General features: G+C 44.6%; 3 protein-coding genes across 3 annotated transcripts; 1 reads left to right on the top strand and 2 right to left on the bottom strand.

Annotated features, from left to right (window-relative positions):
* Window positions 1-4,058: 4,058 nt before the first annotated feature.
* Window positions 4,059-4,438, top strand: PHALS_02353 (uncharacterized protein; the record flags this gene model as incomplete). The annotated part of the gene is made up of 2 exons (XM_024716837.1): window positions 4,059-4,100; window positions 4,166-4,438. 2 exons carry the CDS (start codon window positions 4,059-4,061, stop codon window positions 4,436-4,438), a joined length of 315 nt encoding a protein of 104 aa, XP_024582395.1.
* A 681-nt stretch (window positions 4,439-5,119) lies between these two features.
* On the bottom strand, window positions 5,120-9,507 carry PHALS_02354 (hypothetical protein L916_05607; the record flags this gene model as incomplete). Its single annotated transcript, XM_024716838.1, has 7 exons — window positions 5,120-5,167; window positions 5,232-5,303; window positions 5,365-8,041; window positions 8,120-8,326; window positions 8,388-8,807; window positions 8,891-8,947; window positions 9,005-9,507. 7 exons carry the CDS (start codon window positions 9,505-9,507, stop codon window positions 5,120-5,122), a joined length of 3,984 nt encoding a protein of 1,327 aa, XP_024582396.1.
* Window positions 9,508-11,824: 2,317 nt separating this feature from the next.
* Window positions 11,825-13,144, bottom strand: PHALS_02355 (ricin b lectin-like protein; the record flags this gene model as incomplete). Its single annotated transcript, XM_024716839.1, has 1 exon — window positions 11,825-13,144. The coding sequence occupies one exon, from the start codon at window positions 13,142-13,144 to the stop codon at window positions 11,825-11,827; it is 1,320 nt and encodes a 439-aa protein (XP_024582397.1).
* Window positions 13,145-15,527: the final 2,383 nt, after the last annotated feature.

Here is a 15,527-nt window from a genome sequence, read left to right on the forward strand (position 1 = left end):
ATGAGCCACAAGGAAGTGGGAGTGCGTGTGGAGCGACACCTCCAATTTGAGTTTGCCAAACTTAAAGCACATCGCCCTGCGACGTTTAGGGCAACTCCTAACGCTCCCGCGAGCTCTGTGTCTGCGACCGCAAGAGCTAAGGGCCACCGCTTGAGCTCAGCTCATGGCCCTTCTGTTTCCCTGGCTGTTGCCGAGAAGCGCGGGGCATCTGATGATGCGGGCATCCTGATCTTTCCAATCAAAATAGTCTACGGCGTCTGGGCAATCTTGCCGAAGTGGCGCCTCAAACTCCCACGACTTTTCGGAGTCAGAATTTCCCCGCCACTTCACCAGATATTGGGTTTGACCCTGGTGAAGACGTCGTCCCACTAAACGTTCCACATGATAGTGGACGTCATCGTTCTCATCGAGAACTGTCAGGGGCGGGCGGTGACGACCGGGTTGACCGCCGGCCGGTGACTCGCGGTGCTCTTCGAGCCCTTGAGGATGAGATCTCTCGTGATCGGAGCTCCGTTGAGCATCATGCCGAAGTAGCGCACTGTACTTCGTACATCTCACCATGTTGTTCCGAAGAACATCCTATCTAGAAATCGGCGTCTGTGCCGAAATGGTGGCAGCGTTGAGCTTATTCTAAGCATGACCGATACGCCACTTGCCGTTCGGCTTCCGAACACAAAACGTGAGTGTCGAATGGGGAGACTTGCTCTCACGTCCCAACTCTGCGTCATGCTTCGCGCGAAAAAATGCGTCAATGACGTCGCACTGCTCCTTGGGCAGGGGCCATTGGCGTGCTACGCAGTATTTTGCGCCCGATACCATGCCAATCTCAAAACGCACACCTTGGTCTCGGGTAGGTACAACGGCGGGTCTTGGGAGACGACGTCTAGCAATTTCTTCACCAAAGGATAGTGCGGATTCTTCAGGGCCGAAGATCCACTTCTTGCGTTCGGCACCCTCTTGGTGTTCTTGAGGACAGCTTCATCCGGGAGTGAATACGAGAAAATCTCCTCTGTCGGTCGTATACTGACCACTTTGGCTTAGTCGCTTGACAATAAGGTATCACCAAACTCTTCGAAAGAGCTCAGAATGAGCTTCACCGCAAAAAAAAGCATCGACGATGACGTCACCGTCTTCCTTCCCGTCATATCGTTGACGAGGGTGTATAGCTGTGCGCTATCGCCTGCGGTAAACACATCCTGGGTCAGAGTCGACGCCCGGAGTCTAGCAGCTAACATACGATGTCGCCGTTGCTTCTCCACAGAGGCTGTACATCTCCGCGAGACCAGTGGGAATACGTACTTAGCATCATCCCATTTTCGCCCCACTTCCTGCTCCACTGGAGCCTTGATATTGCTGGCATTACTAACCGAAGAGCTGCTAGCTCCGCTGTCTTTGTCCGGTAGAAGAAGTGCCACTCCACGCGCATCTGAAGACCCATGCCCAAGATTCCTCGGATCTCGACCGTCCATGTCACTCGCGACATGCAGCGAGTGCTTGAAAACGTGAGCAGTCCTCAGCGGATTACGTGCCTTTCCACGTTCAGCCTGCGAGCCACGCTTGGAACTCCTGTCCGATACACCTTCGGTGTTCATAAACCCGGATACTCTAATCTCTAGCACGTTGGCCGCCTCAGTCCAGTATCTGCGCCACTAGCATTTCTTTGCCTCTGCAGAGGTGAGTTCATGACTTACCAAAGCTCCACCAGGAGACGTGCGCGTAGTGCCCAATGTCTTCGACCTCCGGTTGATCCAAAGCTTATGGTGTTCCAACCATGTCATACCAAGGATGTGGTCAACCAAGCAGCGTTCCACGCAGTCAAAGTCAAGCAGCTTGACACCGAGGTCCACAGAAACTTTCGGCACTGTGACACGTGTCCCCGTCGATTAGCAAATGTTATAGGCTGTATTACTTCAAACGCGTCATTGCGTTCGAGTACCATGGTATGCAGTCGGGGCGTCAAGCAATTATGCTCGACGCCCCGAAGTCGATAAGAATCTATAATGGCTTCTCAAAGCCCTTCATGGTCGCTTTCACAACCAGCAAGCCCGTCTTGCACACACGTCCCGTGTTCACGGAACTCTTCGGGGCTGGATCCTGCTGTCTTCTACCTCATTGAGGCTTGACAGAACCCACTCCTTCTCCAGTAGGCCGCCACGCGCCTACTAGGTGTTGTCGTGTTCCCTGGAAAAACTAAAAGACTGGTGAGAAGTGGGACGTCGGTTTGATGAACCTTGACACGCCTTTCGCAAGGGACAACCAGTCCAAAGTTGATGGGTATCTCCACAGACAAAACATTTTCGGGTGTTCGAACGCTGCTCGGCAGCTTGGAGCTCTGCCTCCTCGTCCTCAGCATAGCTGAGATCCATTGGCTTCAAACCGCTCGACGATATCTGAGGGTAAGCATTCCAACCAAGTCGTATCGACCTAAAGTTGAATTTGGTAATCAACCGTATTCACTGCTTCTTCAAAAAAAGTAGACGGATGTACACGGAAGTCTTCTATTCTGGCCACGCCAGTGCCAGGGTCCTCCATAAAGACGGTCACTGTGACCGCCTCGGGGAGAGGATCGGCTGTTATCCCGTCAATGAGAGTACGCAACTCTTGGACAGAGTCCACCAATTCCTTCTTGCCCCGTCAGGCGGCAAGGAAAGGCGATCGCACGCGATATGCCTGGTTAGGTGGCGAAAACACTCGTGGTAGCTATAGCTGTAGCTTCAGCTCCGTTAAAGAGGGAAACGCCGCTTCGACCGAAGTGCCGCACGTCAGCTTCCATTTTCGCGCTCGACCTACAATCTTAAGGGATAGCTAGCGCCACGCGCTGTTGCTCGGTCTGAAGCATGGCGGACGCCACGGTCATCTCGACCTTCCTCTCCCAAAGCTAGATATTCTCTTCATCCTTGGCCTCGAAGGTTTAAACCCTCATCATGAGCGGGTTGAGTTAAGGGGTGGTCACCCGTCGCCAACGGTGGCGTCATGGACGCAGTCAACGCCGACATCTTCTGCTGTAGGTGCTATACAGAGCATTTCCCTAGGGATCTTGGTGCTGCTTGATCGCTTCAAGTCCTTGCAAAGCGAGGTGTTGCACGCCCTCAGGGCCAAGCAGAGAGACATCGGCTTCTTAAGCCCGTCCTGCATGCCCTGGGGCAAATAGGAAGTTGCTCCATCCTCACAGAGTATCAGTCATAATGACTCAGGTGTAGAACGACTACAAGTGCTTCCAAGTGCAGCAGGGCTGCCGTAGCTCTTTCGCTTAGAGAAGCTTAGTCAAGGTCGGCGACCTTCGTTCTGTACTTAGAACCAGTACGAGTGTAGCGGATCGCAATCCGCTTACTCCAAGAGCATGAACCCAAGGCTAATTACCCCTTCCATTTAAAATGTAAACTGTAATTCTCTGTTTTATCTGCAGCAGAGCCACCAATATCTTAATCTATAGGTTTTCTATATAGTAAAACCTAACTAAAAGGTTTATCTACTGGCTGTTCCAGCCATGTACTGGCATGTTGTTAAAGTGTAGCCAAAACATTGTGTAGTCACACCATCGTGTGTGACTACACAATCTTGTGTGATCACGTGATTCCGTTACGGAATGTATCTTTGCTTAAGGTATAAGCATAGCCCCGATGTTTCTGAAAAGCTGCATCACCAAACGATTGAACGTTGCTGGTGCGTGAGGACATCTTGTGGTACTATCAGCCACTTCTATAACTTCTCGCTCGAGTGACTCTCTATAGTGTGAAGAATATCCTTTTCTACCCCGAGCGGTTGATAGAATATATCAACTTGGTCAAGAGAGCCAGCCAAAGTATTGTTCATGCAATTTTGCAGCACGGCCAATCATAAAATTTGCATTCGTACCGAACTCTTGACGATATCTAGCTTATTACAGGGGTGCAGAATGCACAGTCTGCGGCCTGCCATTAGCCCTCAGGCATAGAAAGCTAATAATGAGCAGGAAAATCACTTTTGTCATCTTTCTAAAATACTTTGTTTCACGCATGAGAAAAAATCGTATTTTTACCATGAAAGGGTCACTATTTTATGAAGCGATCTAAGGCTACATGAACAATATCAATTCAGGGCGCACTTCCCAATCCGGGGAGGTATTTTGCATAATGAGTTTATTTTCACTTCTGAGGATATCTCGTGGTAACCTTCTTCTATTAAGTCACAATATGAACAATTTGATGACTTCACCACCTTAACTTTGGCCACTCTTTTTACTAGTGGAAGTCGTGGAGCTTCTCTGCTTCACACGGTAAGCGGGTCGTATAGTAGTGCTGAATTAGCATCACCAAAAAGCCGATATATCGTTGGATCTTGTCTCTTTTTGCGAAAATCAGTTGATCAGTACTTGCACGAGAGACTGCGGTATGAAGTCTCTCTACGATATTACGCTCTGGAGACCGCAACACATACCACCACCGCTTCGGTCTTTTAAGTCTATTCAAGGCGCTCAGCAACATTGATGCCCATTTACTCGAATAATGTGATACCCGGTATTTAAGCCAGCAATTCATTTCCACGACAAATGCGCTTCTACTTCCCAGCAAAAGTTTGCATGACGCACATGATACACCCGGCTTAGAATTGCATGACACCCTCAATTTTAGACTTCCGTTCAATCCATGACTCATGGCATTTCACTTGCTCCCTACCAGGAGCGAACTCGAGACCAAATATGTGTCTCGTTAACTTAGCTATTTCAAGAGTTCATATATTAAGATTTATTGCAGCTTATTAAATCCTAGATAAATACATATTACTATCTCTTGTTACAAAAACGTCTTGTTATTTCTGATGTGCGGCTAGCAGCCCACATATACCACATGGACTCTCCCTTCGGAGTTCATCAGCTTCATAGACATCGATACTTCGATGCTCACAATTTCACCAAACTGCAATGTAAATTTTGTACTATCGTACCATATTGGTTCAAAACAATTTTATCAAATTTGTAATGGATTGTCTGTACTAGTATCAATACTTCGACCGTAGAATAAGGTACTGCTCACCCGCACACACAAACTGTTAATGGTTTCAATAAAAAAAATTATTCGAACCGTAAATATCTAAATATCTCCGACTATGTTTCACAATTCAATCGTTAATGATGAAGATATCAATCGATGAATCTACCACAAATTTCGTCACTTTCTTTATTCAAAACCTTACAGCAAGCATCCAATTGTCATGTGTGTATGTCTTGTAGCCCACTTTTAATCATTTCCTACCAGATTCAATTTTGTACTGCATTTCTTACAATACCAGTCTTCAGCAGGAACAGCATCGAGCTTAGCACATTTCTAAAAACAAAAGAACGAAGATTAGACCACAATTGAGCACATAGCTAAAAATTTGACGCACCAAGTGAAAGACGCGATCACAGCCTTTGGAACCGTCTTCAGAGCCACAAATGACATGCGAATCAAGTCGAATCTTGTTTTTCTTGCAAGTTCCACACGTTTGTAAATTACATTCGTTGCAAAACCATTCCGTCTCTGGAATTGTAACGAGACCAATACAATTGACATGAAATGCACGTGGACATCCGTCACAACAGAGCAACTCGCCACCAAGACCACAAACACTGCAGTCAATATCCCATTGATCGTCTGAGCTCTTTGGTCCTGTATGAGCCTGTCGCACCGAGATGCGAGTCGACGTCACAGATGTGCCAGATTCCGAGTTCATATCGCTTGCTTCCGAATCAGAATTGTCCGACTTAATCTTGTCGGTTTTGCCTTGTTTTCGGCGTCGACTCCGTGAGGATGGGGAATGAGCCGATCGTGATCGTTTATTTAATGGTTTTTGACTTTTCTTACCACCATTGGACGCAGAAACGACTGGATTCACAGATGTATCGCACTCATGACAGAAGATTTTACCACGAGGAACACGTCGCAAACCAATACACGAATAGTGAAAGACATGCGGACAGCCATCGCAACACACAAGTTCACCGCCTTCGCTACAAAGGTAACAATCTTCTTCCCATTCGTCGACTGACTCGTGCAACCGATTGTCACTTTGTTCTTCCTGTTTCTTTTTCTTCACTGCACGTTCCTTTTGAGATCGTTTTTCCTTTTCAATATTCGCGCGCGTTTTCATTACAATTTCATTTGACATACTTATGAAGCCAAGGACTTCAAGACGATGTACTAATGACGCTAGCGCCGTGGCAAGAATTGCAACGGTCTTGCCACGTTTGACCATTTGAAGCCAGCGCTCTCGACTAGACTTAGATGGCCAGAGCATTGTGCCATCATCTACCAACAATTCCTCATCCTCTTCGTCTTCCTCGTCTTCGCTCTTTTCATCAAAACTTTCCGTTCTAGCGTGTGATTCACCTTCAATGGGATCAGTCGTTGTAGCACTGCCCACCCCTCGCTTTGTTTTTTGCGTCACCATCAGCTCGCTTTCTAGCACCAACAAATACTGCATAAAGTCTTCCATCTTGTCAATCGTTTGCACAGCTTTGCGCCACTCGATTCCACCATTTTCTGGACGATCTGGCCACGTCGACCCAAGTGTACGTAGACATTTGCAAATCCAATTTTGACCCTTAAGCAACTCTTCACGGAACGACTCGACTCCTGGTTCGACATGTAACACTGCTCGCCTCTTCGGGTGTTTGACATTCTTCCATTGTAAAAACTCGGTTTCCTCATCAACCAACACGCCAGTCGAACTTTGTGCGCGCTTCTTCGTATTTTCTTCGTTGAGCAAATCGGAGATCAATAATCCTGGCTTGGACACAGGCATTTCGTTCGACAGCTCGACTAACTCGTCCGCTAAAGCTGAACGAAGCAATGCCTCACGAGGTACACGCGGATCAAGTGCTTCCATTAAGCAATTCACTTCCGTTTGAGACGCGTAGCAATACCACGTCGCATTATTATTGTCATCCACTTGGACCAAGTTATCCCGTGGAGATCCACTCTTTGGTAGTGACTCGTATCGACGTTGCAACTTGTCTGATGGACCAGATTTTTGCACAAACACACGTCGCAAATCTCCTCGTAAAACCCAGTACTGAAATTGGTCTCGATCACGTCCGATAGGCTCAGTTCGAACAAATGATTGACGAAGCAATGCGCTCCATTTACGCTTCGTTTCCACAATCTTTCGCTCTCGAATTGCTTCTGCATCGAGAATTTCCAACACATGTCTTGCTGAGACGATAACTTTATCTGGTAAACCACATTCTTTGCCTTTATCAATGGCACTACGAAGCATGTCGGCATCTTTGGATGTCAAACCATCGGTAATGCTCTTCTTTGCCTGCATGCGTTTCCGTTCAAGTTGTTCATGAAGTTTATGCTTACGTTGCTTCACTTCCATACGCTGACGCAACCGCTCGCGCTGTTTTTCAAGTTTATTTTTTCGAGCAACGTATTCATGACGCGAGATAAAGTCCTGCAGCTGAAGCTTCTCGAGCTCTTCATCGTTCTTCAACAAAGCTTCTTCATTGTACGCCAAAGCATCTAAATCTGAGTCGCTCGCAGAGCCTACTTCTCCCTCAAACTCAATTTTACTCTCCTCCAACTCCTCCGTACCAGCCTTGTCCAATACGGAAGTCTTATTTGATTCGACAATCCTAGCGAGCTCTGCACGCTGCTTCTCTCTAAGTTTCTTTTCTTCCTCTACCGTGACTTTCTTGTCGAGTAGTACAGTGCGATTGTACTCTTTTGTGCTTTGAATTGTATCATCAAGATGTCGATTCAACAACTCACGCACACGTTCTGTACCAACAAAGCGACCAACAAGAAAATGCAATAACGCTAGTTTGTGTTGCACTGATAATTCAGGATAGTCAGTGTCGTGCAGAGCATGAAACGCTGCCAGAAATGTCGATGTCGCGTGCGTTGTATAACGAGGTACGGCCGCAATCAAACTGCATAGAATTGATGGCCACGTTAGAGCTGTCAGCATTGAGCGCGTTGGCATGCCAACAGTTAATGGTGCGTGCTGAACTTCGTAGCGATATCGTTCACCATCGTCAACGGGTGATTCATCATCTGAAACATAATCTTCTCCTTCCCTAGAAAAGCGTTAAAAATTGCAGTATTTCACGGTGATTAACTACAATTATATCAATCTATGAGCATAGTTTTCGCACCTATCTTCGAGAATCATTTCTAGTAAACACAAGTGAATCTCTGTAAGTATCGGTGAGTGTTTCGAAAAGCAGATTGCGCGGCTAAATTGGTCGACAGAAATTTCTGCAAGTTCAAGAGCGTCACGAAACACATAAAGACAGTCCCAAATTGCTAAGACATTGCCAATATATTTCGTCGGCACATCTCCAAAATCACATGGCAGTGGACTGATTGACGATCAAAATATGAGCGAAATGTCTAAATCACAGAACATTCTTTTGTACGTACGTTGGTTTGTCCAGATGCGACGTATCTTCCATCACTTCACGTGGAATAGCATCAATGTCACGTTTCTTTTTGTTCAAAGCTTCTTCTTTCCTTCGAAGTGCTGCATCTTCTTTCTCTAGCTTTTCTAGTTTTTCTTTTGATACTCGTACGGTCTTGCCAAGATCTTCTGCAAGTTTTCCAAGTTTTTCTTCCTCTTTATCTTTGTACTTGACTTTCTTACGACTTAAAATACGATCTTGCATTTCCAAGATGCGCTTTGCTTTTAATTCAATTGCTTCCACGGATTTTTTAGCTTGAAGTTCTTCCCTCATTTGTTCAGCTTGGCGTCGACGAGCATCACGTTCAAGTTTTTCTGTCTCGCGCATCACTCGTGCTTTTTCTTTCGACTCTTTTTTCTGACGACGTCGGTCCAAACATTCACTGCAATCGATCAACGAGTTACATCAAAAATCACATTTTCCATATTCAATCAATAGCAATAACTTCTTGATCCAGTCACTTACGAGCACATTTTGCAATACCACTCGCTTGTCGGAATCATATCATCACTCATGCCTAAACTGTATCAAATCATCTAATTAAGCACTAAATTTCATTCCTTCATACAATAAACGCACCAGCTCATATGAAATGCTCGAGGACATCGATCGCAGCACAATAATTCGCCTCCATCCTTACATATATTACAATACCATCGATTATGATCTGCCCATCCATCATCTCCCGTCTCATTACCATCTTCATCAGCTGATTGCATTGGTGTATCAATTGCTGTCGTCGTCACACTTTCAACATCTTCTTCACTATTATTGCATAGCTCAACAACGCTCAGCATATGAGCAGGACGAGCATGAGGATCACTACCCGTAGAAATTGTCGAGTCGTTTCCATTCATCACTTTAACAGGTTGTGACGCATTCATTTGTGTTCCAGTCTTTTTGCGACGTGCTTTTGCTCTCCTTGAGTCTCGACTGGCATAGACCGAAGATTGAATAATTCGAGCTTTACCTGTATAATTAGACTTGGTTACAGACGTTATTGGAGGTGGCGGAGGGGGTGAAGGCATTGGTTGAAAGCCAGATGAGTAGACATTGCTGTCTTCGTCGTTCATACTCGACATGTGCTCAAGAAAAAGTCGATTTTATTTGTTCTACACTTTGTCACGTACTTGGAGATGCCACAACGGGCGGTAGAGACTCAATTGATTCTCTATGTGTTGATTGTCTTGATAGAAATCACGGAAAGAAGGCTATGTCTCGTGCACTAGACGAAAGTGGCTAGTCGCTGGTTCGATTGAGATTAAAACTTAAGCCCCCGTGAGGAAGTTTAAATTGGTTGTTTTATGCGTTAGGTATGTTTTTGTAAAGGTTCTTTTCTTACAAATGTAGTAAGAAATGACGAAAAGCTGTGAATTAAATTTGACAAGAATCGAAAGCTTGATAGCAATACTCTTGCCACGTCCACACCCACCCGCTGAACCAGCCAATCTTTTCTTCTCCCCCTCTCCGAGTGGTTACGTAAATTAAATTCTTCCTTTCTACAATCAAAAGCAAATTGAATTTAATTGCTACATTCGTATCAACTCCATGAAAGAAAATTTACTTTTCAGTTGTCGAATTGAAAGCAGTTGAAAGTCTTTGAATACTTGCAACGCTCTCATGATCGTAATTGTACGAAATTGAATGAGATACTTAAGTCAAAATGTTTGCTTGTCGATGCTTCCTGCGCTAGTGGCACTATTGCTTTAAAAGCTGCAGCTGAATATACGACAATCAGATCTGGTTCGTGACTGTCTATCAGATGAAAAGCAATCGTTTCATTTTCAATGTCACTGCACTTTGGATAGATGACATAACAACATTATTCCGGTCACAAGATCCCTTTTCGAAAGGTTACTTTGTTTACTTGGCTTGTCATTGTGACGACGACATTAATCTCCTCTCTGTTGCTTATACAGTCTGACACCAATATATTGTCGTCGATAGATGCAATGAATTTGAACCGAAAAGCTTTTCACCATAATTGAAACTACGTCTAGTGCACATTGCATGATCTTACTTGCTAAAAAGCCGCTCTGAGCTTAGCTACCCATTGTTAAGATTAATCAAGGCTACAATATGAAAATATGGTATTGCCATGGTCAACACCGATAGCGCCTTACGATTTCTAGAGCCCAGACTTTGGGCAGAGAGGACAAAACTTGTGTTTTGAGGATGTTGGATCTAAAATAATTCTGAGGCCTAAACTATACCCCCAAGTGAATCAATTTTACTAATTTTATGTTGTCTGGCCCCAAAATGTGCATTATTCATGGTCGGAGCTGGATATCTCGATCACAATACGATCATGTAGTCTACTTAGTAGCCCAATTGTCGTTATGGAGCTCAGAAGACAGCACCAGTGTCGCTTGCTTGTAGTCGTTATCGAAAATTGGTTAAAGAGGTCAGCCAGAAGATCGTCAGAGATTAGTCTTACACAGAATAGGAGTGAGAAATCGTGAGCCAAACATGAAGCCATGAAACGAGGCCCTAAAGTGACATGTCGACATATCGTCTTGGCAATGGTGGTTTACGGTGAAGAGTGATGGTCATTCTTTGATTATAAAATTGTCAGATGAATGTGCTCAAAAACTAATATATTTTGCTTCAGTGATATCTTGCTTCATTAATGAGAAAGCAGAAGCATGTCATACCTAGTGATATCCGCCGCAGCTGCTATAGATTTGCTGCAGACTAATACGAATATGGCGCAGCTTCGTAAGGCCGAGCAGTTTTCTTCATGAAGCTTAGCAAGTATGCAGGTCCCAATGTTATAGCAACACTTGCAAGAACAGCACTATACGCCATCCTGACAGTAATTCATTTTGAACAAGCTAACCCAAACTGTGCTGAAGCTGCCCTTCCTCTCGATAAGATGTCTTGCTACTTGTGTCTTGGGCTAGCATATCATAACAGACACAACGCCAGGGGGCTCCAACCGTAATATCGATGATAATGTTATGCACGACATCAATTTACATTGTAGTCAAAATAACTTACGATTTGGAATACCAAACTGTGAAACCACACGAAGATGCTTTTACTCCTAACACTGACAGCAGACGCTAGTTCGACTTGCGATTCAGTCTTGCTCAGTAGCCAACCATATTGAGGCAGCTCCTTATGCTCAAAATCCGACCAAAAAATGTTTAGGATGGTCATCTCTTGCTGTTCGAATCCTATATTATCGAAAAGAGCAACGTCTTGGCCTGTGTGCGGTTGATATACAGACGACATGCGAAAGAATGTTGGGGTTACTGTGAAATTAGGATTGCAATAGACATATTTTTGAGTAGGCTTCAAATCATGTATGAGAAAAAAAGTTATGACGAACGTGGAATTGATTTAAGCGAAATATCAAGAATCAGATATGCTCGTCAATACGAGGCACAAGACAACTTAGTAAGCACTGGCCTTCTCAATAAAATCCCATTTCTGCGTCATGGTCTTGTTTGAGCACGTGAAGATCTGGATGCGGTTCGAGCGTTCCGTGTCGATATCCAGACAGAGGCCATTGTGAGTGATATGCTGGAGTTGGTTGGTTTTGTTGTCAAATCTCCATTTCTGGTTACCTTCGGTGTCGATACAAGGAAACATGTGGACGAATCCGCGGTCTTGAGGCTGATAGGCGTCAAGGCATTGGAAGTTACTCAGGCAACGCAACTGCTGCGTAGCAGGATTCCAGAACCACACCTGTTCTTCAGTGGCCATGTATTCCTTCGACTTCTCCCACATGTACACCTCGTTCGTGGATTCGGACAAGTACAAACTTGTCGCTTCATTCTGAATCAGGAACGGGTCCAGCAGGGTGATGTTCAAGTTGTCGATGTTGGATTTAAGGGTATTGTTCACCGAAAAGAGGCCGAAATTCGCCTCAATCTCTTTCACACGCCATGGCTGGTCGATGTAGGTGTACCAGTAGAAGGGGATATCGTTTGCGACGGACATTTGGTGTATGTCAGACAGATATCGGGCTTGGTCTTGTGGAGTGGCGGTAGCCGCATTTGGATCCGATCCATTTGAACTCCAACCCGTCGACGCGATTTGAGTTTTCTTGTTCGCCAAGGCAGCCGTCATACGTAAGGACCTCAGACGGTCAAGCATCTTTGAAGCACCTTCATTGCTGGCAACGCGGTCCCAAATAGGAAAATGGATGACGTTGACGAAGTCTACCGCTTGGATAAGCTTTGGATTGGCCACATAAGTATCAATCGTTTCAGCAATCGTGACTGGGGTGTTAAAGCCGCTTTCGCGAATTTGGTCCCGAATTGTTTTCATTTGGGAAATGGCAAGATCTGTGTCGACTTGCTCACGAGAGATAGCTTGGCTACCAACATCCACAGCGATAATGTTTTTGTCAAACATGCCCGACTTAAGAAGACTAGAAAACTGGTCCTTTTCAAGTTGCCATTCTTGCTCGCCCGAAGACATCCAGATACCGAGGTGCACTTGGAGACCAGCTTTTTTGGCAGTAGGCAGGACGATCGAGGACACATTGCAGTCCAACAAGGAGTTGATACGAACTTTGTCCGTGATGGTCGCCAGTGCTTTCATGTCCTTTTCCACCTCATCTTCGGACTTGCACTTTTCATTGTCAGCAGCCCATTCGGGTCCCTTGCGAGGACTGTATTCGCAACCGAAGATTTTGACGTTCAGAGCATTTGCGTACTCAAGAGTAAGTGCCACACCGGCGATCATGGTAGGAATGAAAAGCTTCATGTGGAAGAATTAGGGGAAGTTGGTTGCGCAGTGCGTTGGGAGGATGTGTTGCCTAGATGACGAAATGAATAATGCTTCGAATCAAAAAAGTTTGATCGGATCGAGCTGATCATCGGCGTGCCCAGACACCAATCACTTGTCACAGGGAATCGGCTTATTGATCATACAGAGTTGATCATTCCAAAGGCAGCTTAAACAGTATACACCAACATAATACTAAAGCATGCGATACGCCAATGGAATGTACATGGACCGATGACTGCAATCTTCCCATAATCCATGGTGTACTTTGATTCAGTTGCGCTTCGTGTCATGCACCTTCCCACTCACAACAGAGCCCAAAGATAAGCTTTTATATACCCTAAAGGATATAACAGATGAACTGGGTGCTACATGATGAGTTCAGGTTACAACAACTGTGAGAAATATTAAACTAAGACTTTCAATCTTGCTGTGCGAAAGTTATATCAGTGAATGCATTTTATGAGAAGGTTTTATTGCTATCTAAGCAATCAATGAAGCTTTTGCTGCGAAGGCTGATAACTACAATATAAGTTTTGAAAGAACTGGTTGATGATGCCCGCTACATTCGTGATCGTTTGAGCTCATCTCCGAATTCTTGAGGTTCTGACGAACTGGCTCGTTGTGCGGAAGTGTTTAGTGCTCTAGATACAAGAAAGTCTGGGCTAGGAAATCCTATCGTGCATGCGGAGACTATCTCAGCTGGGAAAGTCTACGGGTCGTAAACTCACATACGACTTGACGAATGCGACCCAGAAAAGGAGATGATAAAAGCAGAAGTGCCAAACAGGCTGGAATCTGCTAAAATCCAGGTATCAGCAGCATATTTTAGCCATCATGAATCATCGCATATGGATGGCAATGACATCGCTTTGAACGAATGCTGAGCTATCCCGACATGCCAACACTCGGCTCATACATATCGTTCATGTGGTTACTACAAGTCTTTGAAATCTATCAATTCAGAATGAAAATGTAATGTTATTAAATTTCTCGCATACTCAATATTTATCAAAAGAATATAAAAATCTTGTGTGAGAATTGTCAAATGGACAGACACTAAGAAAATTCGAGAAAGTAAGTCACATGGGTCGCCCAGCCGCGCACTGCACCTTCCAAGAGGCTTATCAAAAAGTGCAAAAAAAGAGGGTCGCTAGCATTGTAACTTCTTAAATATGTGATGAGCTCCAACCAACATCGTAATGCTTCAAGGGCTTAAACGTATCAGAATAAGGGTTGATCTGATAAGGTTGGATACATATATTCGGTTCACTTTACCCAAATGAATAGACTGTCCAGGTACCGTACATGTTGACATGCCGACCACCTGTCAAAGAAAGGAGTCAGTTAAGTTTAGTAAAACGACTTATAAACACATATATCGCCTTGTAGGAAAAACCAGATCTCTTATCAAAATGAGTGTGTGATCTTATAATTGTGTAGCAAATTCAAAGCTGATTTGAAAATTGAATCTAGATCTTTCGTGTTCATACGATTATGCATCGAGTATGAATACGTAACCTGCGTAGCTGGCGATCTGTCATTATTTGTAAATGCAAGCCCTTCATTGCGTCGCCATTTCTTCCACAATCATTTCATATCGTAACTGCTATATAGGTTGACAAGCATCGGCTTAACGTTAACTGATGGCCTCAGTATGTGCACGAACACCCAATCACCTACGTGTACAGACGTGTCTATCTTGATCTCTAGACTGCGCTTATGGTGCAAAGTTTACAATTTATCATCACCACCTGCTCAACTGGATCGCGACATTTCTCAACGATGTCATACAAGTGTTTCGTCATCTGTAACTCCTAATATAACCGTTTAAATTTTTCAGAGGGCCTTATAGAAATCATTGGCTTGGGATATTATCCTTATCTGTATTTCAACTAACCGCAAAATGCAGCCAATTTAAAGAAATTGATTTATCGGGATTCTTAACTTTAATAGAAAGATGGGTTGTTATTTTTTGAACTAAGATTCTGATTGTCATGATATAGGCTTATAGTACGCTTCTATCCTTCGAGTTCGACGAAAAGAAAGCTCATAAGCATCATTGTAAAGCAACGTTATTCGTACTAGGAACGGGATAGGAGTGATGGCTCCCAAAGAATAGACCCAAGGGCCACGCGAGCTGCTAGCACACTGGAGTGTGTGATGTAGCTTAACGTCAAGTGTCACACTCCTTTTTGAAGCGAGTCTAAAGTAGCATTACATGAGAGTATCTGGATTTTACGTCCTCGGGACGGTATTTGAGCTCATACCTGTGCATTTTTGATAACGCACATAAGCGTTAAATGTAACGGGGTTACACGTACCCTGGTAACAGGTGTGTGTGTCACACGAGATGTGCATG

The sequence above is a fragment of the Plasmopara halstedii genome (assembly GCF_900000015.1).
Source record: "Plasmopara halstedii genome assembly, contig: Scaffold_1898, whole genome shotgun sequence".
NCBI lineage: Eukaryota > Oomycota > Peronosporomycetes > Peronosporales > Peronosporaceae > Plasmopara > Plasmopara halstedii.